The 25,261-nt window shown below is 45.1% G+C and overlaps 1 protein-coding gene across 1 annotated transcript; it reads left to right on the plus strand.

The window, feature by feature from the left end:
- The first annotated feature begins 664 nt into the window (after positions 1-664).
- Positions 665-25,193, plus strand: adamts12 (ADAM metallopeptidase with thrombospondin type 1 motif, 12). The gene is made up of 24 exons (XM_062543878.1): positions 665-778; positions 1,088-1,446; positions 5,210-5,393; positions 5,849-6,066; positions 6,570-6,653; positions 6,943-7,067; positions 8,583-8,732; positions 9,198-9,341; positions 9,575-9,719; positions 9,988-10,080; positions 10,214-10,359; positions 10,693-10,862; positions 13,192-13,322; positions 14,038-14,158; positions 14,446-14,690; positions 14,806-14,947; positions 15,697-15,823; positions 16,616-16,826; positions 17,930-18,994; positions 19,891-20,043; positions 20,516-20,689; positions 20,921-21,067; positions 22,440-22,593; positions 23,440-25,193. Exons 1-24 carry the CDS (start codon positions 676-678, stop codon positions 23,553-23,555), a joined length of 4,707 nt encoding a protein of 1,568 aa, XP_062399862.1. The 5' UTR covers positions 665-675; the 3' UTR covers positions 23,556-25,193.
- The last annotated feature ends 68 nt before the right edge of the window (positions 25,194-25,261 follow it).

Here is a 25,261-nt window from a genome sequence, read left to right on the forward strand (position 1 = left end):
CACGCGAAAGCGTAAAATCGTGAAATATAGGTACCCTATCAACTTTGGCTCGCATTTGTTTGCCTATGCGAGGTAAATTGGTTCACCATGAAACCATCCAAGCTGAGTAAATGTGGCTCCTTTGCCCATATATGGATTCTCATTTGCATTTATCACACCCCCTGTCCCCATTTGGACAGTATCTCCAATTTAGTCTTTGCGCCCTAAATTCACCACTGAAGCTACTCAGATTGCGAGATGCCTGCACTGAAAGTTACAGCTGTGGGTTAATGCGCAGATGCTATCCTAATAAATGAACAAGCCTTATTGAGACCGCCAGTCTACTCGCAATTGTGTCCGTCCATGGTTTTATGGGTAAGGAGGGTGATTTAACTCAGCTTGGGCTTTCGCTGCAGAGTGCCCTCGACTCCCTTTCGGTCCCAAAGAAACTAGACACTAGCCTGTGGAACACTCCACCCCTTGCTAGCTTGGCGATTTCTCATTCTCACAGTTTACATGATATTCTTTAATTCCCCGTCTCTGGGCTATGTTTCTCTTTTGCTTACAGATGCTGCAAACTTTTCATACATGTAAGTGGTCGTAAGACCGCCACTAACACAAACGAGTCTATTAATGCCGCTCAACATTTTCTTTTTGTTTGATTTCGGTTAGAACTGAAATATGCAACATACGCGGATGAGTCAAGCACTTTTTGTGTTACATTTTGTTTTCTTTTTGGCACCCGTCCACATCGAGTGCTTTATTTCGGATAAACTCCACTTTCCAGATACAGAGCAAGGTCAGTAGCTATTACTTGAATACTCATGAGATCGAGTTATTCTGTAGGCGCCCCCATGCATGAATGGAACGGGACGTCTAGCCTACGAGTAAAACTGTGACTGTTGAATTAAACAGAATATGTCTCCGTAGGTAGTGTATTGTTCAAACTGGACATGTTGCATTTGAGATCCGTCAATTCGTTAATCTCAACACTACTGTTACTGTATCATTGCAAAGTCTTTAACGAGGTTTTCCATTGAGAGACCCTGTCAACCTGTGCACCTACACAGGATACCGATTTAACACTTTTCACTATTTTCACCCACAGAACACTTCATCAAAGCTCAATCAGATTTCACAGTGGTCCATCCTGAAAAGGTAGAAAGGAGTGGACAGTTCATGTCTTATTCTCTGTCTCACCACTTCTCAAGTGAACGTCACAAGAGAGACCTGGGAGCATCACAGGCTCGGGTTTACTACAATCTTCATTACAAGGGTCGGGATCTGTTTTTTAACTTGACCACCAACAAGCACCTGGTAGCAAATGACTACATACTGGAGAGACGCCATGGTGATCAAAACCACACAAAGGAGTCTGTATCCAAAGATAACGCCTGTCACCTAATTGGTACAGTGACCTACTCTGAACATGTGGGAAAAGCTGCAATCAGCACCTGTGAGGGACTGGTAAGTATCACAGTGAATACTGCATGTGGAAAGTATATGTTAATTCGTTCAGATTATGTTAGGCCTTTCACAGAGCAGCTAAAATGTAAGTTAATTCAATGGCCAATACATTTTCTGAATGAATGATTTGTGTAAAAAAAATGGCAGACCATGTAAAGGTAGGTTTTCTCATTAAGGAATGATGATAATTAATGAATTGTATGCATTCTGTTAGGACAATGTGTTTTTGAGACCTCTGGCCATTTGGTTTGAGCAATGACATTTTCCAAATGACCATCAATATGGGGCTTGTCATTATGCATTATGGATATCCTGGGTTAACCAGCATGACTGTTGATTGGCTATGCAAATCAAGCTCATGCAGTGACACCAACTTGTCTGTATAGTTTGACATCCACTGGCCCTCGGGCGGTACTATCTATCCACTGACACAGAGTCCCATTCAGTGATACAAATGTCCTTGTGCAAAAGCCCATCCCAGCAAAGTCCAACATTAATTGAGTTGTTTGACGTTCACACCTGCCTCTGAGATATATGGTGATGTCTCTGCTGATGATGGTGAAACTGTCGTAACACATCTATTGTGGACTACATGATATGCCCTCCCTCGTGTGTCTGCCTCCCATGACTTTCTGAAGCGCAGGATGAAATGTTTGCGTAGTGGACTAAGTAGGTCAGGCCTTCGTAGGCATCAGACCTTTGAGATGGTGTTTCAAAGGCAAAAATGAATGCCCCTGTTGTCAGCGGAGATCAAGCTGCAAGATCAGGATATGCTGGAACAGGGTGTGTAGAAAGTGGGCAGAATAGCTTTCAGAGAGGGATTTACTGTATGTCTCCTTTTCATTATGCAGTAGCCTATGCATTGTGTTTGTGCATGATCCAAAACATTCTACACATTCTAGGTAGTGTTACTGTCAACAGAAGGACTTTTTACGGGTATGAAATGTCTGACACACTTCCAAAGCCCAGCTTATGGAGAGTCACATTCAGGCGGCTCCAATGCAGTGATTTATTTAATGCAACATTGTTGCAGTAACGTCTGGCATCTATGATGGTTAGTGTAGTCGGAATGCCTCTCCGCTGTTCTAAAAACACGGCCTCCGTGGGAGGACTTCTCTTGGCCAGATTGCAAACATTTGAGGTTTCACAGCCCGATAGGTCAATAACTTGGTGGGGGAGGGGGGGGTGGGGGGGGGGGGGGAGCGAGTCGGATGAAAATGTATATTTTGCTGTAACTATGTAAGGAACAGTAATGACTACGTTGAGCTGCTCCGGGCGAGAGCGGATGGGTTGTCCTTGTGAATAATAGCTCTGGCTACTTTGTTTAGCGTGTTGGCCGTGAAGAGCGAAGGACTCTAATGAGTGAGACTTGGCTTGGGACGCAGGCAATAGCAGAAGCACATGGCCTCGGAATGCCTTAGCAACAGTGTATGTATTGTTACTGACCCCACTGTGCAGGGCAGCTTTATCTGTCTTTCTTCTGCATATTAACCCTAAACCCATATAAAAACCTCCTCTTTCTCTACGTTGTTGTGCTGTGGACATAGAAAAGAGCTGGCACACACACACACCTTAGTTTGACACAGTTGTCTGGTATGCCAAAGCTGCAGATGCAGAGTTGAACTCAAGTCACGGCTTTGGCGAAATAAATGAAATTCTTTCATGGCTGAAAAGTTAAATACATTGTATAGCAGGTTTTTTCCCCCCTTTAAATCAGCAAAGAAGAAAGTCATCGTTTGACATCATAAGTGCAGCATGAACACATAATAAAGATAGCACATATCAAAGTCATCGGGTATTTATCAGAGCCAATATATCTCACTTCTGCAAGTCTGGAGCCTTTGGATTTTGCACAGAAGCACTTCTGAGCCACTGGAGGAATAAAGCGCTTCCACATGGCTCCTGTCGTTAGCTAGCCAACCTGTGTTATTTTAGTCTCCCTAGATGGAGGCACTTCAGAGTAATACCTGCTTCCTGCGAGATATTTAGAGGCAAGGAGGAAGAGAGGGAATTCCACTCAAGTGCAAGGCACCGGGACTGTTTCAGTTGGCATGGGCAGCCAGGGATTATTTAACGTTTTTTAAATGCGAGGCTCAGACTTTGGAGGGGATTGCACGCCAGTCTCAAGCCGGTCTTTGTTTTGGTGTTTGTCTTTCTGTGTCTTTGATGGGATGACTGACTCGAAGCCCATTTCTTATACTTCATTTTCCTTTCCTTGATATTGAGCCGCAAGCTTTCATCTGTGAACTTGTGTGTTTTGCTTTCGCCCTTTTGTCTGTTTGTGGAACCTGCGGCTTAGGACTGTCTTACATGCTGCTTACTTAGGAGAAAGACTGCACGCAGCAGACCATTTCTCCCTCTACATGACATAGATTGAGGACACATCCCAGCACCTGTTTTTGTATCTTCTGGGACTGATTTCTATCACAGATGTCTATATCAGTTTGTGCGCGTTCGTCTCAGGGAGTGACTTGGGAGGACGCCAGAATCACAGCAGCTGTGTGACATTTACAGTACGTCCCTAAGAGCAAGATTATCACAAATATTCCCAAAGTTGGACCCCACCACCACCACCACAGGCCAAATCAGAGCATGTGCAGAGAGGGGAAGCATTTGTGAACCACCCGTGAGGTTAGAAATGGTTCATCCACATCAAAGCCCAATGCTCCGTCTGGATTTGTCTCGCAGATTTGCCCCGAGGTGCATTTCACGTGTGCACCCTCGTAGCATTTGCCCACCCATGTGGGTTCATTCTTCATTTATGATATTGTTATTCTCTCTATATATATAATATTTATGATATTATCTATTTGAATGAAGATACAGTGTAACATACAGTAGCTTCAATACATGAGCTTGGCACTTATGAGCATGACCCTCATAAGATCAACAGAGGGTTTATAGTTATTGCACAGTTACAACTTTTGTCACTAGTTGGGCTTTTAGTACTCAGTTTAAATAATAATAGCTATAGCCTATTTAGAATGTAGGCTGTAGCTTTTAGTGTATCTTACTTTTTATAGCCTATAAAATATAGCATCACATATCTGTATTGTGAGTGGAAAAAACAGAGCCAAACTTGAGCGTGCCTTAACCTCCAGTCTGTTTGCAAGTCAGGACCGCCAAGAGACCGAGGCCCATATCTCCGGAGCCAGTACCTGGCTCATTTTCCCAGTCTTGGGGGCGTTTCCTTTCTCTTTTTTCATCTTTGGTTCGACGGCCTTCAACTGCGCTTGGGCTTGTTAAGACACAGTTTTTTTTTCAGAGTGTAAATGACTGAGTAATCGCCCTCCTATACTCCTTCAGAGTTAAAGGAAATGTCAGCACTGGCAGGAACTTGCCAGGCATACCTCTGGAGACAAAAGACTGATACCTTACTGAGCTACTTGGTGAGGGAATGCGCCGTTGGGTGGGAGAGGAAAATACCTGCCTCGCACTCACCGTCGGCCAGGTTAGGCTTCCAAAAAGAATACATAACAAGGTTACAGCACCGTGCCATAGTGGGGTGTTTATGGACATACCACCAGTGCATGGAATAGTTTATGGTTGAAAGGAACTCATTCATAAGCCACTTGCTCAAATTTTTGAATGACCTGGATGTTCACTGATGTTGTGTATCCCTGTATGTGTGTGTGTGTGTGTGTGCATGCATGTGTGTGTGTGTGTGTGTGTGTGTGTGTGTGTGTGGGTGTGTGTGTGGGTGTGTGTGTGTGGGTGTGGGTGTGTGTGTGTGTGTACCCCTGTGCGTGTGCCATTCCCTTAGAGAGGGTTCTTTTCCCTGCCTGAAGGGCTCTTTTTGATCGAGCCAGTGAAAGGTCACCCTGTGAGTAGCGAAGACCCCCAAGAGGCTCATGTGGTCTACCGGAGTCCGTTGAGCTGGCCGGTGGGCCGACATCGGCGGAGTGTCAAGGAGTCGCAGGAGGGGCAGGGCGCCTGTGGAGTCAAAGGTGAGAGGTCACAGATGGCCAGGTCATCACAGGGCAGGCTGATAAGACAGGGATCAGTGACTGTTTCCAACCAGTGTCTGGAACTGGATAGTGTCCTTGTTGTGCAGATGTGTGCATGTGTGTGTGTCTCGGGATGTGTGTCTGTGTGTGTGGGTGGGTGTTTAGGGGTGTGTGCATGTGTGTTTATCTTGGGATGCGTATGTGTGTGTGTGTGTGTGTGTGTGTGTGTGTGTGTGTGTGTGTGTGTGTGTGTGTTGAAAGTTAATGTTTGTTGTCTTCATACTATTTGTGTGTAGAAATATTTCAAAACCAAAAAAAAACATTATGTATTATTACTCTGTGTCTGATGTCCATGAGATGTAGTGGAGCAATCTAAACCAGAGCTAGCCAGCTGACCACTGCCCCATTGCTGTTTGACGGTGTCATGACCTCGATATGTGTGTCTCCCGGGGCAGATGGCCCTGACTACTCTCTCAGGGTGGAGGAGGAGAGGGAAGCCTGGGAGCAGGAGCAGTGGGGTCAGTTGACCGGTCAGCCTGCCCCTCGTGGGATCTCCCGCCGCTCCGTCAGCAAGGAGCGATGGGTGGAGACCCTGGTGGTGGCCGACTCCAAGCTCATGGACTACCACGGAAGCAGCAACGTGGAGTCCTACATCTTCACCATCATGAACATGGTGAGCCGAGTGGATTTTGTGGACATCTAATGGTTGTGGAGATGCAAGCAGCTCAATGATGATTTGGAGTAATAAGGCCATAAGCTTCCACTTTTGATACTCTTACCGTTATTTCCCGACTATTAGCTTATACATTGATGTTGCAAGATTTCTTCAACTATGAGGTTTATACAGGGGAGGGGACAGTTAATATCGTATTAATATGGTTTTGTTTATTTCAACCTGTATAAACACGGCACTGTGGTTTATACACAATGCGGCTTATACACAGGAAATTACTGTAAGTGCTTGTTAAGTAAAGGTTGAAATGTCTAAAGGAAAGCTGAGTGGATTTGTGGATGTCTAACGGTTGTGGAGATGCAAGCAGCGCAATAATGATGATTTGGAGTAATAAGGCCTTAAGCTTCCACTTTTGATACTCTAAACAAGTGGTTGCTAAGTAAAGGTTAAAATGTCTGAATGAAAGCTATGCTCCTGTATGAGTCGTGGTGTATATCCCTCAGGTTGCTGGGATTTTTCACGATGCCAGTATCGGGAACGCCATCCACATCATCTTGGTCCGCCTCATTCTTTTGCATGGCGAAGAGGTAGCAAAAATATTTTCATATGTTCCTCTTATTTTTCTCCTTTACCATGTGTGAGAGGCAGTAGGCAGTCTTCATTTACGGTTACGGTTATGCTTTTGGCAGACACTTTTGTCCAAAGCGACATACAAATAGAAAAGCAATACCATAATTAATTTAACTGTAAACAAATTCAAAAGCTGGTCAGACTAAGAAGGGAGAATATCAATATAAACAGTATTTACAAATGTTTTGGATCACCCTTCTTGTCATTGGTGCGGCAACGGCAATCATGCACTGTTTCCTCATCTAGAAAGAGCTGAAAATCGTTCACCATGCCGACACGACGCTCAACAGTTTCTGCACCTGGCAGAAGAACGTGAACCCCATGAGTGACACGCACCCCGCTCATCACGACGTGGCAGTTCTCGTTACGAGGTAGCAAACACACACACACACACACACACACACACACACACACACATACACACACATGATGCCATGGCAGTCACACCACCCAGCATCACCACATTACATATGAATTCGCCTGTGGCCATGAACTTGATAGCTGGCATGTCTCCCATCTCACCCTGTTTCACATACTGTACCTGTCTGAACTCATGTGTCACTCTTGATTGGATGAACACACCTGTTTCATTTGAAGCAACACAATGTCATTCTTGAAAATAATGGCTTCAAATTCATTCATTTTTGATGCAACGCTTGCTTCCGAACACAGAGAATGGCACCTTTGGCATTGCTGACGCGTGTCTAGAGCACCTTGTATTGCACTCTGGAATGTTGTTCCGGGTAACAACATAATCCTTTTATTTGGTTTTATTTGCACTAGGTACCAACTTAGTGCTAAATGCCGTTAGAATTTGATGGCAAAGAATAAATACCAACTCGGCCATTGTGTTGCTTTAATCAACCGCTCTGTAATTGCTCTGCTTTTAGTCAGGTGTGGTTGCAGCGATGATAAACAGAATCACAGGAGGGTTGTGTGTAATATGCGCTTTTTACCTCCGCCAAAGAGGTTATGTTTTCATCAGAGTTTGTTTGTTTGTATGTTTGTATGTTTGTATGTTTGTATGTTTGTATGTTTGTCTGTTTGTTAGCAAGATAACTAAAGAAAATTATGGATGGATTTCAATGAATATTTTAGGAAAAGGTCTGAAATGACACAAAGAAGAAACGATTCAATTTTGAGAGTGATCCGGATCACCGTCTGGATCCAGGAGACGGTTATGTTTTTGCTTGGCGGAGGTCTGCGCTCATGGAGTGCTTTTCTAGCTTTTATTTAGGTTACTAATACGAAACCATGGAGTTTTGTCTTTGTTCCAGTGTGATTACAGTGTACTAATTTCTACCTTCAGCACATCACCAGATAGTCACATACTTTGCCAAAACCCTGATATTAGAGGAGTGATAATGCCAAGCATAAATCCAGTGCCTCCTGTCTCAACATGGATATGTTCCTGCTAAAACATAGATTGATGGAAAGTGCCCTGGAGTGCAGAATTGTTTTAGGGAAGAGATAAATGACCTCCCCCAAACATACACACACATACACACGCACACACACACACACACACACACACACACACACACACACACACACACACACACACACACACACACACACACACACACACACACACACACACACACACACACACACACACAAACACACGCACACACACACGCACACATGTGTGCCTGGGTGGCTTGTAACTGGTGTTGATAGCACCTTGATGCTACAGCAATGTAATAGTGGAAAATTGGTGTAGTGGAAACTGAAATACTCACACGGAGTGAATTTTTGGCCCACAAACTCCCAATTTGTTTCACAAGCACCTGCCCTTTGTGTGTGTGTGTGTGTGTGTGTGTGTGTGTGTGTGTGTGTGTGTGTGTGTGTGTGTGTGTGTGTGTGTGTGTGTGTGTTAACCCTAGGAAGGACATCTGTGCAGGGTCAAATCAACCTTGTGAGACTCTGGGCTTGTCCCACCTTTCCGGCATGTGCCAGCCCCATCGCAGCTGCAACATCAACGAGGACTCTGGTCTGCCTGTCGCGTTCACCATCGCTCACGAAATAGGACACAGGTTGGTGTGTTTGTGTGTGTGTGTGTGTGTGTGTGTGTGTGTGTGTGTGTGTGCATCCATCAGTCAGTGTTTGGGAAAGAAGAGCAGACACACACATAAATCTCAAATCTGTCATGCAAGGAAGTGCCTCACAGGTGTAACTTGAACCTGCAGATTTACGCAGGTAAAAACTGTGTTTGTTTTCCTACAAATCAACACTCTGGCACCTGGTCTGTCTGACCTCACTGATTCACCCGGAAACCCTTCCTAAAATATATAAACCTTATTACAGGCTCTAGAGCCAACAGCAAAACATACAACATAAAAAAGAAATAGATACATAAGCACATATAAACATACCCTGGTTCATGAGTCTTAAAAGGCACCCATACCAATGTAAAAAGAATAGTAGTAGTAAAATAGTAGATTCAATATGCTGTATAACAGTCATAACTGAGTCTGATGTATTTTATGTTTCTCCTCTAGCTTCGGGATCCACCATGACGGTCAGGGGAATGACTGTGAGTTGTCGGGGAGACACCCTTTCATCATGTCTCGACAGCTGATGTACGATAGCTCCCCCCTCACCTGGTCGCCCTGCAGCAAGGACTACATCACCCGCTTCTTGGAGTAAGTGGCTAAATTTTTTTTCCACCTTTGTTTCTCTTTTTACTTTTTTCCCCCCTTCTTTTTTCCTATCCCCCCGATCATCCCACACTGCAGGTTTGAGTCACGCTCAGAAGACTCGACACATCTGAAGAACATTACTAAGACACATAAAAACAGTCTCATTGTTTTGCTTTTCCCACCACCACCACCGACTAGAGTTAGATTTTTTGGTTACCATGGATACTGTGTTGCAGCCGTGGCTGGGGCTTCTGTCTGGACGACCGCCCGTCCAAGAAGGACCTGACCACGCCACTGGCCGCCCCGGGGGTGAAGTACACCACACACCACCAGTGCCAGCTTCAGCATGGCGGCAATGCCACCTTTTGCCAAGAAGTAGATGTGAGTGCCATGCGGCTTTGCCGTGTGTGTGTGTGTGTGTGTGTGTGTGTGTGTGTGTGTGTGTGTGTGTGTGTGTGTGTGTGTGTGTGTGTGTGTGTGTGTGTGTTTGTGTTTTGGTTCAGTGGGCCATTTTGTTTCTGGTGCGCTCAGTGGTTGTGAAATCTCATTCTGATACTCTGAGATTTTGTTCTATATGAAATGAAAAACATGTGGCTGTAAAATGGTTGTGTTAGCTTCCAATCTGTTTTGATTTGTTTCTCGTTCCCAGAATGTGTGTCAGATTTTGTGGTGTTCTGTGAATGGGACGTGCCGGTCCAAACTGGACTCGCCAATAGACGGTACCAGATGCGGCCCAGACAAGGTAAACAGAACCTCTCTTTCAATCCCCTGATTTCCTCCAATGAATTAAATTACCTCTGTGGAATGTAAGCACAATAAGAAGCATTCATGTCAAAATGTGAGTAAAAGCTTATCTTCTGTGCATGGGTGCATAGTGGTGCATTACAGGTGAGTGCGTCGTGGTGGGGAAACTTCCGGAAACAGTGAATGGGGCCTGGGGTCCGTGGAGCACCTGGTCTCACTGCACGCGCACCTGTGGAGCTGGGGTGCAGGCGGCCGAGCGGGAGTGCAACCAGCCTAAGTAAGCGCTTCAACTTCAGCCAGTCACAGTATCTGGAACTGCCTCTATTTTGGTCCGTTGATATAGAAAAGCTTGAGCGCACAAAACAAATTGGGTCGTGCAAAACTATTTGGTCGTAGTCCTGTTTGGTTGAATGTTTCGCAACCCATTTATGGCTGTCTGTGAAACGCTGAGTTGTCCTCGGCACAGCTTCTCAAACCCAACAGTGCTTTAAGGTCAAGATGCTTCAGACTTGACTCCAGCTATGAGAGAACAAACTCACTTGCGGACCAAGACAAACAAATTCCTGCTGTCGCGGCGCGACTCAACAGCCGCTCTGTTTCCCCTCCGCAGGCCCGAGTTCGGGGGGAAGTACTGCACGGGCGAGCGGAAGCGATACAGGATCTGCAACATCAAGCCGTGCGCCAAGAAACACCCGAGCTTCCGCGAGATGCAGTGCAGCGAGTTCAACACAGTCCCGTACCAGAACGAGCTCTACGAGTGGATCCCTGTCACCAGAGCAGGTTCTGCCTCCAGCCTGTTTTCTATTATGGTTGCATTTTTTGTTGGCTATGGTTATGATTATGATTATTGGCAGACAAGAACCATAAACATTAACAACTAGAAAAGCACTCAGAGAGCGCAAATCTCCGCCAAGCAAACATCAACGCCTCCTGCATCCAGGCAGTGGTACGGATCACTCCCAAAATGTAATAGTTTCTTTCTTGGGTCATTTCAGACCTTCCATGAAAATTTAATCGAAATCCATCCATAACTTTTTGAGTTATCTTGCGAACAAATAGACAGATAAACAAACCAACAAACCCTGATGATTAGCAGAGGTAATAAAAATGAACAGTCCAAAGTAGTCATACATAAAAACATTAATAACAGTAATAAACTAAATCATTTTAACAGAATAATAGGAATAGCAAATTGTCAATGACAATAACAACAACCATAAACACATAGAAACCGTGACTGTGAGGATAACTATTTAGTTAGATAAACAGATCAGTCTAAACAAATCAAATGCCAAACCTACCGCTAGAACGAAGAGCGTTAGTAAATCATTCCACCAATAAGGATTCACGGAGTGTTGACTGTGACTTCTTGGTGTTGATGGAAGGCATAAACAGCAGATGCTCATCAGGGGGAATACCGTACATCTGGATCACAGAAGTAACAAATAACAAGGTGCTGATCCAGTGTGATCCAGTACACCAGAATGAGGGATTTGAATTGAACTCTGGCTGCCAGGAGGCCAATGAAGAGTAGCTAACAGAAGAGCCATATGTATTCTTTGGCTGATAAGAGAGTAGACATGCCACTGCAATAATGAACAACGACTCAATAATGATTTAATTATTCAAAGTCTTTTGGGAGATTACTTGACTAAAATCTGGGTTAGTGCTTACCCACTTAGGTTCAATGGCTGTAACCCCACCGAATAAAATCCTTCTCTAGTCCAGTGAAAGACACTGTAGTTGGTTATTGGTCCACAGATGCACTATAGAAGTTTAACTGATTAATTAATTCATGCATAGCAGACAAACTGCTCTATTTGATGGTAGATACTACAAGGAGATCTCCTTGCTTTCACCACCAATCCACCAATTATTGTTTGTCTAGTCAGAGCCCTGTCAATACCAAACAAATATTTACCATACATTCAGATGCCCATACATTTGGATATGCATACGGATACGTTGAGGTTGTTGCCTTTAAGAGGAGAGCTACTCTCAACACATTTGAATAAAATTGAGAGTGTGAACATGAATGAGACAGACTGGCAAAACTGGCCCGCCTTGAGCAAGATCCGGTCTCTAATAAGTACAGCATGAGCAGGATTTAGATGCCTTGTCACCATGCCCGTAAGACTGAGCCACACGAGGCTGCTAGGCTGCCTGGCGCGATGGAGATGTGCTCCTTGCACTGCCAGTGCTTCATGCAAGCCATTTCCAGGGTCTCGTACAGTAGGTTGACGTCAAGGAAACCATGAACAACTAAACAAACTCTCGCTGTCCATGTTGCTAACGTCCTGTAACATGTTTCAGCAAAGACTGGAAAATCTCGGTCAAAATAGGAAAGGAGTTGGCCCATCTTTGCAGTCGTGTTGGCGTTCTAGAAGCCTGATTGACAGCAGTCGGAGATAGATTAAACATTGGATAATTGCTGCCATACCAAAAAGAAAAAGAAACCACTAATGAGTGGGTTCATTCACTGTACATTCTGTTAGTCATTGTGGCCTGAGTGTTAAGATGTATTAATGGATAAACTAATGGATTGTAGCTGAATGTGAGTAACTCTGCAACCAGTTAACAGCATGTCATTAAAATGTAATTACAGTAGCTTGCCCACAGATGAACTGAATAGATTCAGTCAAATGTTGAAATTCTATTGAGCTTCCCAGACATAAGGTGGATTTCTAAGGTACTGTGAAGTCAAGGCTAGTGGTTTCACTGTCATCTCATCACACTGACACTAGTGGGTGTAGAGGTTTAGAAGCACAAAGAAAGGCAGTAGAATTGACACGGAGAGAGTCTTCATACCATTCTGCAGCAGGTTAAGACAAGCCTCCACCACCTCGGGCATCTCTGCTCAGTAATGTTTTTAGTGTCACCTTGAACAACACCATGTCTCATTTTTCCTCTCTGCTTTCCCTGTTAAAATTCATTCCTTGGAAAACCATATTTGAATACATATCAGATCACCATTATGACAGTCACCCATTCATTTGCAGTTCCTATGTTACAAAGAGTAAAACTGACTTTAAGCAAGTGTTTGATGATGTCTGTTAAAATTGAAGAGCACTTCCTCTGTCTTCTCCTCCTCACCCTCTGCTGGTTACAGTGAGCCCGTGTGAGCTGCACTGTCAGCCGGTGGACGAAGACTTCGCTGAGAAGATGCTGGACGCCGTGAGCGACGGGACACCCTGCTTCACGAACAGCAGCAGGAGCCTATGTATCAATGGTGTGTGCAAGGTAGTGTGGCCGTGCATTTCCGTGTGTCTTCGCAAAGCATTCATAACAAACTGACATTCATTAGGCAGACGCCGAAATATACTGCATGTTATTTCAGCTACTGTGCGTGATTGTTGAGCAGTGAACTCTGTTGTTGACTTCTAGCCAAAATAGCCAAATAAGGAGAAGACAAATGACTCACACTTGAACAAATGTTACACATGTTTATAAGAGACACTGAATTGATGGCATATGGACAGCAAACAATTACAATGGATCTACAGTGGGAAATCTGGCTCAGTCATTCCACTGATACTTGATATCGTGTTAGTACACAACAGCCTGAAGTAAGGCCATTTCCCTCCCTTCTAAAAGTCTAATCCTATAAGACTCTTGTCTTATCAACACACCACCTTACATCTATGTGCCAGTTACTTTGCACTACTACTACAGTCAATTGCACTCATTGATGCACTTACTACACTCATTGTTGCAGTTATTGTGTTTTTTTTTCTAAATTGTTGTTAGAATTGCTCTTAAGAGCTTTAAATGTTTTTACCATGTTGTAAGTCGCTTTAGTTAAAAAGCGTCAGCCAAATGTAATGTAATGTAATGTGAACATGGGAAACATGTGAAAAGCTCCATTTTTAATGGCTCCCTGTGTCTCTTGCCCTGTGAATCCCCATCCCCCCCGCCCCCTCCCCCTCTGCTACGTGCCGTATCTGGACCATGTCAGGCCGTTGGATGTGATTATGGCATCGACTCCAACGCAGAGGAGGATCGCTGCGGGGTCTGTCTGGGGGATGGCTCCACCTGCCAGACGGTCCGCCAGAACTTTGATCAGCCAGAAGGCTACGGTAAGAATGAGGCTCTTTGTGCTTTGCCAACGTGTAACAGATATGGCTCATGGTGGTGGGATGTTTTTTTATAATTTTTTTTTTTTTAAAGCTCGCTTCAAAATACATGCGGAGACAGTGAATAGAGCATTATCATGCGTGTGCACAATGAGTTGTAGTGGTTCAGCATAAATCATAATAATGGCTTTATATGTATCACCTATAAGTGAGGAATATGAAACCTGCTGTTGTTGTGCTCTAGATAGCTGTGCCTGGAGTCTCTTACTGGAGTCGTGTTTCTCTCACAGGTTATGTGGATATGGCCCTCATCCCTCAGGGCGCCCGAGACATTTTCATCCGGGAGACGTCGGACATAGGGAATTTCCTGGCCATTAGGAAACCTAACTCGGATGACTATTATTTAAATGGGAATTTCGTCATCCAGTGGAATGGGGAGTACAATGCGGGGGGAGCCAAGTTTTTTTACGACAGGATAGGGAACTTGGAGAATCTGACATCACCGGGACCTACCTTGGAGCCAATCATGATCCAGGTATGTGTTGCCCTGGTGATCAGTCCTCAATACACCATACTAACTGTGTAAACACTATAAATACTGTATATGGTCAAAATGCTCAGTTCCGTGAAAACAAAATATTGTTTCTCAGCTGCTTTTCCAAGAGCATAATCCTGGGATCTCCTACGAGTACACCATCAAGAGGTCCCGAACGAATGGGAATGATGTCCTGGACCCAGAATACATGTGGAGGCATGGGGCCTGGACTGCCTGTAGCACCTCCTGTGGGATAGGTGGGTAACTGCACCCCAGATGACTAATCCCAGTTGAACATCACATTTACACTCATTCAAACAGCACTATAAACAACACTGTGCTTTTCTGTCAGAGCTTAGCCAAGTGCCAAGTGTGTTCCTGCAGCTCAACTACAAGACAGAAGTGCATTGAGGTCATGGGGTCAGTTCACAGGCACTCCATAGGCTGCTAAAGCTATGTACCTTTGCTGTAGCGTAAACCACTTTGGATGAGGATATCTTGAGAAATCTATTCAGTCTACATGAATATTTAAGCTCAAACTTGCAGTGGTAAGTTTGCAAAGCTTCTGTGTTGCAACACACAGTATCTTGTGCTGACCTGGGTTTCCTGGCCTATTTGGATTCCTGGTTGAAACGCGGCCTGTGAATCATGGGGGAAATTCTTCCTTGGCTGTGTCATGTGTTTGCACACCAAATGCAAGCAAAGGGGGTCGACCGGTGCTGTGTCATTCCTGCAGCACCCTTGGCCAGCGGGTGATTCACATGTTTTATTGTGCAAGCACGGGGCCTCCGCAGATTACTAAATCTCAGCTGTGGAGGTAAAAAAAGCCCCTCTCTTGAAACATTCCATCCTCTCGCAGACAGCTCTGATAGCAGGCAACACCTAATCTTCGGAGAGCGTGCAGCAGGAGGGTGGGGGAGAGATTAGATTATATTATTCACGGAGGCACAGCTGCTGCACCAGAACATGTTTAACCACAAAGGATTTCTTGTCCTGACATTTCCAGGTGAACAACTGCAGCCTGTGCGATGTTTCGAACTGGACAGTGGCGTGGTGGACGAAGCTCTGTGCGATCCCGACTCCCGCCCGGAAAACCGACATCGAAAGTGTAAAGTCATGGACTGCCCTGCAAGGTCTCTATCCCTGACTCCATTTGTCCTCACACGTTACTTTTTTAATTAACGCTCCAATCAAAAGACTGAAGGTCTCAGAATCAGAATCAGAAAGCTTTATTTATCCCAAAAGGGACAATTCAGTTTGACAGTCCTCAGTCTCCTATAATAAGAATAATAATACACATAATAAATAAGTATAATCCTAAATAGCAGCAAAAGTAGATACAGAAACACACTTCATATTCAGCAGTAATAAAAACACACACATACAACTCACATTCACATTCATTTCAGCCTGTCCGTAACCACAACCCTGCACCTGAGAACACCAAACAACACCAGTGTGTGCCTACACATTGTTTGATTTGTTGATTTCAACAGTCTTCTGTTATGCATAATGCTTGTAGAAGTGTTAGGCAGCCTCAGTATGCGGAGGACAGGCTCACTGAACCACAAAGAGTTAACACATGAACCTAACAACACCCTATTGAAGTCTGTAAAGGGCACACCCAGAACTTACTGTCTTAGTGTTATTGTTATAAGTCGTTTTGGATAAAAGCATCTGCTCCGTAAACATAAACATAGACATAAATCCCTGTGAAGTCGCATTAATGAATGAGCTTCAACCTGAATACGAGTCTCGCCTGATGTTTTGTCTCCCCCCCCCCCCCCCCCCCTCTGCTCTACATAAACATAGACATATATCCCTGTGAAGTTGCATTAATGAATGAGCTTCAGCCTGAATACGACTGATGTTTTGTCCCCCCTCCCCTCCCCTCTGCTGCTGCCGCTGCGGCTCCGTCTCCGCAGGTGGTGGGTGGGGGGCTGGCAGCTGTGCACGGCCACGTGCGGCCCCACGGGCCTGAAGAAGCGCACGGTGCTGTGCGTGCGCACGGTGGCCGGGGAGGAGCGCGTGCTGCACCACGCCGACTGCAGGTACATGCTGAAGCCCAAGCCCGTGGTGCCCTGCAACAGAGACGTGCCCTGCACCTCCGACTGGTTCGTGGGCAACTGGAACGAGGTGAACTCGCGTTCGCGTGAAAGTCTATCTACTCTATTAGACCAGTATTTTTTTTTAACATCTATTTTCGATATGGAGTGTACATTTGCATTTGGGACCAAAATGACATCAGTCGTTGCAGATTTGAGAAAAACTGGAATATTACTGTAATTTACCATTAAACAGCATATAGCATTTACATCTAAATAGCATATAGCCTTGGGGACAATGGTGCTACTGGACTCTCCTCATTCTGCATAGTAGTTGACTTTGTCTTTGCAAGATGGTGGTGACCAGAACAACAGAAAGTTATTGCATTGAATGCGCAAACAGTCCTTTTTTATACCTTTTTTACACTTACAAAGAGGAAAAATGGTTTGTCTGCAGGGTCCCTCTCCATAGTAGCGTAGAAGTATAACAATATGTTGAGCCTAATCAGTGGCTCAGGAGAGACATTTACTTTGGCAGAGTGTATGCTTGTTGTAACTGCTTCTTAGAGAACTGTATCAATTGATGTTGTTTGGGTTGGAAAATCACCCTTTAATTCCAATCTGTCTCTGTGCATGCGTATGTCTGTCTGTTTCCCATTGCCATATGAGATCAATTAATGTGGCTAGATCAATGTGTAATATTACAAATCATGAGCAATATGGCATGAGTGATAGTGTCCCTGTGATTCAGTCATATAGGCATGAGGCCAAATGGAACTGGTAAAATGCTGTGTGTTGAGATTGGGTGTGATCTATCCACTGGTGACAACTGACAACTGATGCTGCTTAGCTGATGTTTTATTGTCTCAGGGAACAAGTACAAATCAGCAGAGCTGCACATAGGTTCCAGAGATACAGATGAAGGACAAAAATAGATAAATAAGATGAAAAAAAATAGATACATTTATTTTGACCAAATACATAATTTTTATTATAACCAAATATATTACTATTTATTATTTTGATCTCCTGGGGGGAAACTTGGCATTGCCTGATGAAAAACTCTCTTCTCCAGTATGTCAAGCGTCAGTATGCAACTGTTTTTCCCCTGATACAAAGCATACAGTATATGCTCACAAAGACCCTCAAATGGTTTAAAACATCTCTGTTAACTGTGGCCCGTCTCATCCCCAGTGTCCCGTGACCTGTGGAGGTGCAGTGCGCTCCAGGGAGGTCACGTGCGTGGCTGAACCCAGAGACCGCTGCAACATCACCACCAAGCCCCGCACCAAGTCCCTCTGCGGCCTCCTCAGCTGCCCCAATGGCCAGAAGCGCGTCGGGCCCATATACCGGCGGGTCATCCCCAAGCGAGGCCCGACGCCGGCGCCCGCCGTTTCCTCGGCGGCACCGAAGACCACCCCGACCGCGTTGCCGACGCCGAGCGAACCGGCTGGCACGCCGCAGGTCCCCGACGACATCCTGCACGCAGATGACAACGACTTGATCGTGGTGGGGAACGCCAGCCCGACTCCAGACGCCGCGCATGCTGGCAGGAAGACCAAAGGCTCCGGCGCGGCCGGGGAGGAAGTGGAAGGGGAGGAGGAGGAGGAGGAGGAGGAGGAGCGGGAGGAAGGAAGCGGAGCTGGACCGCTGCCAGGCGCTGGATCCAATTACACGCCCGGGTACGACTACATCGTGGACGATTCCGACTCCAGGAGCGAGGCGGCGGTGGACGACGTGGTCACCGCTACGACACCGGCCCCCCGGAGGACTACGACACAACCGCGCACCACCAGGCCGCAGTTTACGACCAAAGCGCCCCTTCGCACCACCACGCCGCGCGGGGTCTACTGGACGACACGCACCACCACCCCCTCCAAAGCCAAAACCACGCCGTACGTCAAGCCTGTCAAGAAGTGGACGCCAAAGCCGAAAACCACGCCACTGCCCAAAACCACACCACGGACGAAAACCGTGCCACTGCCCAAAACCACACCACTGACGAAAACCACAGCACTGCCCAAAACCGCTCCCAAACCTCAGTCAAAGTCAAAGTCGGCGGACGTTCCCCGAACCACGGGGGCCCCGGCACACACTGTGAGGGTGCTGAAGTACCAGAAGACCTCAGTGGCCCAGAAGACTACGCCGAAGGGCCCCCAGACCAAGAAGCCCAAACCCAGGCAGGGAAGCCCCGTCAGCACCAACACCAGGGACCCCGTCAGCATGGAGGCCTTCTGGGTGGTGGGGAACTGGAGTGAGGTAGGTGGCTCTGCTCAGTCGGCCATGCTAATCAGATGGGTGTGAATAGCTCTCTCACACACACAGGGAACAAAGGCCGTTTATTTTCCAAAGGTTGTGTGGTGCGGTGGTTTGAGGAGAGGGGTCATTGCACTGACCAGTCTGCCGGTCATTCTACGAGGACAGACGCTCGTAGACAAATGTGAACATAAGCGATTTATAAACACAGACATTTATTTATTTGAACCGTTAGCATATTTAGAAAGCCTGTCCTATTTTTATCTACTTCATTGTTCTTGGCAGATCAGGTCCTAAATGAATGGCTAGATTTACGAGAGCTCTAACTAGGCTGCTTGGCAGAGCCGAAATGCCACTGAGGCCCAGATGAAGGTTGTTGAGGAAAGATTTCACTCTGTTTGTTCACTGTCACAATCTAAAAATCTAGCAATCTCCTCCCATACTGACACAGTACATCAAGTCATGAATGTCTTAGTTGTTCCAAATTTAAAAAAAAAAAAAAAAAAAACAATGTCAAACATATCTTTGTATGTACTGTATCTACTTTGCATTGAATTCACCATGCAATACTATGTTGCATTGCTAGGTGGCAGTCTTGTATGCTTGCAAACTAGACACTCGTTTTGTACTAAGCTGTCAGTGTTAGAATCAGAATCAGCCTTATTGTCCAGGTTTGCGTAAACAAACAAGGTATTTGACTCTCAAGTACAACAACAACATAAAAAAAACAGTAAAAATAGAATAAGGGCAGTGAGTTACAGTATGTATAAGAATAAATGAATAAATACAGTATGCTAGTCCTATATGAGGCTAGCTTTTGCACTGGTCTCGGTTGCTTTATAAGTTCTGTCCATTGCCTGCTGCGTGTCCCCCACCTGCTTGCTGCTGACCGGCTCTAGTGCTCCACCACGTGTGGCCTGGGGGCGGAGTGGAGGACGGTGGGCTGCAGCTCCCCTCAGGAGGTGGACTGTGCCAGCATCAAGAAGCCGGAGCCGGCACGCAGGTGCAACCTCAGGCCCTGCACAGGCTGGAAGGCAGGCAACTGGAGCAAGGTGAGGCCTCCGCAAGGGTGCCATTGTGGTGCTGGAGAACATGGAGGTGCATGCAAGTCACTGAATCATGAATTATGGTTCTTTATAGATCAGTGCATGCAAGTGCAGTAGTGCATTATTGTGCATGTTAGTTAGTGGTTGGTTACAATTAGTTACACTTGTAGATTGTTGGTCAAAGAAACTTAGGATGGTATTTTTGAGGGAGCAGTGAAGGCTTATGAACCATAAAATGCAATTTTTGTAAAGAAAAAAAATGTATAGGCTAACCGTGGAACATGTTTGGAATATGTTAGATTGGATTTTATATTAGTTACTGATTCTGAGATGTCCCTTAAAAATGTTTTTCCTTTTCTATCTGTAAAGTCAATCATTTTACCTCATTAGCAGAATGAGACAGTATGTGTAGTACAAGTATTCGTTTTCCAAACGTTTCCCTGAGTGAGTTTAATGGTGCTTGTTTGTCCTTCCTCAGTGCCCTGTGGGCTGCAGCGAGGCTGTGCGCCATCGGGACGTGCAGTGCATCGACACGCAGAGCAAACGCCCACTCAGGCCATTCCACTGCCAGGCCGTCACCCATAAGCCACCCAGCTCCCTGCCCTGCAGCACACTGCCCTGCCTGCAGTGGAAGAGCTCCCCTTGGGGGAAGGTAAGGGACATGCATACTGTTGTTTCTTTATATCGGGTTTATAATGTACAGGTTCAGCAAAGGTTCCATGGCTGTGTAGGCAACATGAAGTATTCAGGCCTGACAGAGTTTGGTGTTGTTTTTAACACAGTTCTGTGTCCAGATAGGGACAACACAGTTTGTGTTGTTTCCAACACATTCGTTTTAAGAGTGCAGGTATACGTGTAAGCCGTATATGTGCTTTCCACTCAGTGCTCCAAGAGCTGTGGCCGGGGTGTGAGGGAGCGGCTGGTGTACTGTCCGGAGTTCCAGCGCTGTGACGCCACCCAGAGGCCAAACTTCACGGAGCCGTGCAGCCAGCAGCCCTGCACACACTGGGCCACTGAGAACTGGGCCGAGGTGAGACCAGCTCCCATATACACACACACACTCCACAACACTGGCCCAGAGTGGTCATGAGCCCCCCTTGGTAGGATTTGCTTTATTTCCCCCTCTGCTGGAGAAAGTGTGCATGCTATTTCTTATTAACTGTGGGGGAAAAGTACTGATAAAGCACATGGATTTGTTTACAAGATAAGCAAAACAGTTAGCATACTGTAAGTCCAGCAGTACAATATGTAAATTACAAGGTAAGAAACACAATTTAAAACGATTGAGTCACAATGTTCCAAGGTTGGTTATCGGCCTGGGGACACTAGGGGGAGCGGAGAAAGTCACCGTTTTCACCGGAACAGATCATTTAATCATCCAAATGATTTCTAAATGTGTTTATTAAGTTGAAATAGTTGCCAAGTTACCCTTTAAGCAAAGACCCTTTTTTCCATTGACTCAAGAGTTCAAGAGTTCAAGAGTCGAACCCGAAGCTGACAGATTGTACACATATACTGTACATATATATAATATAGTACATACACGTATACCAGCAGGTTCAGAGAAAGCTTCTTTCCTGCGGTTGTCACCCGACTGAACTCTAGCTCAGCATCTTGGTGACAACTAACCAAGTAAGCCCCCAACCTCCCCCCACCCCCCTCCCCTGCCCCGCCCAATACCTCCTAGCCTGTGACTGTTGAGGTGTCCACGACCATGGCAACACTGCACTACACTGCACTATATCTCACGTCCTGTCTAGGCACCACCTGTCTATACGTTGTACATCACATTGCACTTTTCTGCTTGTTGCACTTCTGGTGAGACACAAACTAAACTGTATTTCGTTGTCTTTGTACTTTGTACTCTGCACAATGACAATCTAATCTAATCTAATCTAATCTAATCTAATATGAATGTGGGCAGTGGTGGTCATCATAGCTGCATGACCGTGACGTGAGGGTCGCGCTGGGGTGTGCTGTCCGGTGCAGGTCAGCCCTTGGGATGCACTCAAGGTGGAATTCCTCCATTTATTTGATCTGCCCCTGACTGAGCTGGAATCTGGGTCGCGCCATTCACAACAATATCCCATTGAATACCGATTGAATGTTAGCCAGCCGACAGCAAATGGTTACCCACACATTAAATTACTTACATCTCCTAATGTGCAGTATATCTCCTGCACATTGTGACTGAATAGATAGTCACAGTAGACAACACTAGACATGCTTAGTGATACATAACCTACATCGACTGATTCACCAAATTCCATCCTATCACGCTGTTTTTGAATTGCTGTTTGTTTCTCCATGTTTATGTGTATGTGTGTTTGTGTGTGTTTATGCATGTGTGTGTGTGTGTGTGTGTGTGTGTGTGTGTGTGTGTGTGTGCATGTGTGCACCAGTGCTCACGGAGTTGCGGTGGAGGGCTACGCAGCCGCGGCGTCAGATGTGTGAACGATGAATCAGGAGAGGAGGAGAAGGCCAGCCTGTGCAGCAGAAGCAGCCGGCCCGACAGCTCCCAGGAATGCAACCCTCAGGAATGTAAAACGAAGACGGGTGAGTTCGGAATCAGAGAGAGTCGGGAGCTGTTTCTCATTCAGCCAGCCCCAAGCATGACCGCCGATGCGCCGCTGACCTTAGCTGACTCTTCACAAAAGAAGCGCCATACGTGGACGACATGTATGCCAAATTGCATTGATAAGTGATAGGCATCAAAAGGTATCGATGCGATTTGACATACACGATATCCAAGGTAGTGCACTGTGAATGTCCTAGTCTGTTTGTTGTTGTTGTTTTTGGTCTTTGTTGTTGTCCTGTTTTTGTTTGAACTGGTCTTGTTCAAGGAACATATTATGCAACAGAGTACCACCTCAAAGATCTGTTTGAAGGAGAAAGTACATTTTGTTTGGACCACAGCTTCACGACGTAAAGTAATTCACTTAGATCCATTATGACAATTTCTTTGAAGAAATGAATGGATTGCACATTTAGAATACCTACATTTGTCATTTTTGCTAAAGGAAGGCTTTAACAGAGGGTTTTAAGTTAGAATCCAGGAGCTACCACCATTTGGCCCATGTACCCATGAGCAAGGCATTTAACCCTGAGTTGCCCCAGAGGAACTGTTCCTTGTGGGTAGTTCACTGGAAGTCACTCTGAATAAGGGCGTGAGTTGAATGACAAAATGAAGAATGATGATGATTTGCCACAGCTTTGTTCATACTCACAATATAAGAATTTACACTGTAAATTATTATATAAAATAATTAATAAGTAAACTAACACTGGACGATTTCATGGATATATATTGCTGTTTGTGAAATCGACCAGAATGCCCAAATGTGTAATGTGATATTGAACGAGACTAGAACCCATTTACTGAGGACTAAAACCCATTTACAGGTCCACCGTGCCGGAAGAACAGCATGTCCAGCAAGTTCTGTGCCAAGCTGAAGCTGCTGGGGCGCTGCAATCTCCTGTCCATTCAGAGGCAGTGCTGTGTCACCTGCATGGCTTGACCTGTGACACGTGACACCGCCAGCTACTGGCCATCACTGACGCTCTTAAGATGGACTCCTACTGTATCCAGATCAGGAGTCAGTGGACAACACCTGGGGCCCGGTTCACCTCCACCTCTCTTTACTGAAGCACACTTGCTGTCATAGTCCATGGAACATCTCAGCCCTTTTTTTTTGTACTTGAATGACAGTGTGTATGGTGCTATTGTTTTGGTCTAGTGGGTGCTCTTATCGACATTCCTTAACACTTTTTCAGTATAACTACCAAATGCAGCCATGTTCAGTGCACACCAGGTGCATCTATGTCCTCTACACAATTTTTTTGTTCAGAGTGCACTCGTATAGTCCCATAGTTGTTGTTGTTGTTGTCAGTCAGTCTCTTCATACAATCACAACAAGATGATCTGAGAACAAAATGAGGATAATAATTATCTCACTTTTTTTCTCTCTCCGGACAGAGGACCATTATGTGTTTTTGTGGTTTGTAATAAAAATTGTACAGTTCTATGAGCATCAGTACGTCCTGATCATTGGAATTTACAAAGTTGTTCACATATGCTCCCGACCACTAACTGCCCTTTAAAAAACGATGATCTTGGGTTAGAAGCATCTCTGTGTTATCGGGTTGTCACTTAAAACATGGCCCCCGGCCCCTCAGTGCACTTTATGCTTTCTGTGGCTAGTTTGCAATGTCTCTTCATGCACACGTTTAGTAATTGTAATTGTTTTCTCCTTTTTTTCAACAGACTTGAAAAACTACTTTTTTAAATATTATTCTCAAAGATGTTAATCGTTTAGAATATGAGGTTATTAGCAATTATTTCAGCTAAGAACAAATATTCAGGGCATATATCTTTATTAATATAACTACAAAAGTCACATTTGTCATTCGAAAATAAAAGTGTAAGAACAGTATGATTGGAAAGATGGTTAGATGAAATGATCCTCATTATGCCCCTTTACTTAGGAGATACGTATTTTAGGTAGGTTACTGATGTTTAATTGGCAGTCTATTTGACCTCCCTGTCTCGTGTCTGGCCTGAAATGATTGATTGTAGATCCTTCCTTAATCAAATCCAGTCCCTTACACTGAATGCGGTCGTAAGTAGAGATGGAATCCTATAATGCACAATCTAAAGAGCCTTCTGGACACTTGTCAAATACATTTATTTCAACTTAGAAAATACTATATTCTAAGAACTGAGAGGTGCTAAGGAATTGTGGTACTATAAAGATGATATGGCGAATTTAAGGGTCAACCTTAGTTGGTATACATACTGTATCTTAATGAAGTGCAATGCCTCTTACGTGTCCTTTGGCTCCTCAAAGGCCTGTTAGTCGTTCACAGTGTAGCCGCTGGTCGCATTGCCATCTCATTCCAGACATGAGTGTCTCCTGACGTGTGTTTCTCTGTCTCTGAGAGCCCAGTGCTGCTGCTATGACTCGAGCTGCACAGACAGACACACAGGAGGAGAGGCATTAAGTGTTGCAGGTCATCACTCTGTGGTCTTGAGTTGAGGCCAAAATATTATAATTTGTTTCTATGTTTTTTTTTTTTTTTTTTAACTGAAAATGCTTCACAGATTATAAGTGCTGCTGATGCAGTATGTCATGTCCATTGATGAATCAATAAATGCAGTGGGGGAAAAAATCTGTCTTTTTGCCTCAGAGATTCTTGTGCACAGCTTGTGCTGTTTTGAGCGACA

This window comes from Sardina pilchardus, chromosome 8 (genome assembly GCF_963854185.1).
Source record: "Sardina pilchardus chromosome 8, fSarPil1.1, whole genome shotgun sequence".
NCBI classification, from domain to species: domain Eukaryota; kingdom Metazoa; phylum Chordata; class Actinopteri; order Clupeiformes; family Clupeidae; genus Sardina; species Sardina pilchardus.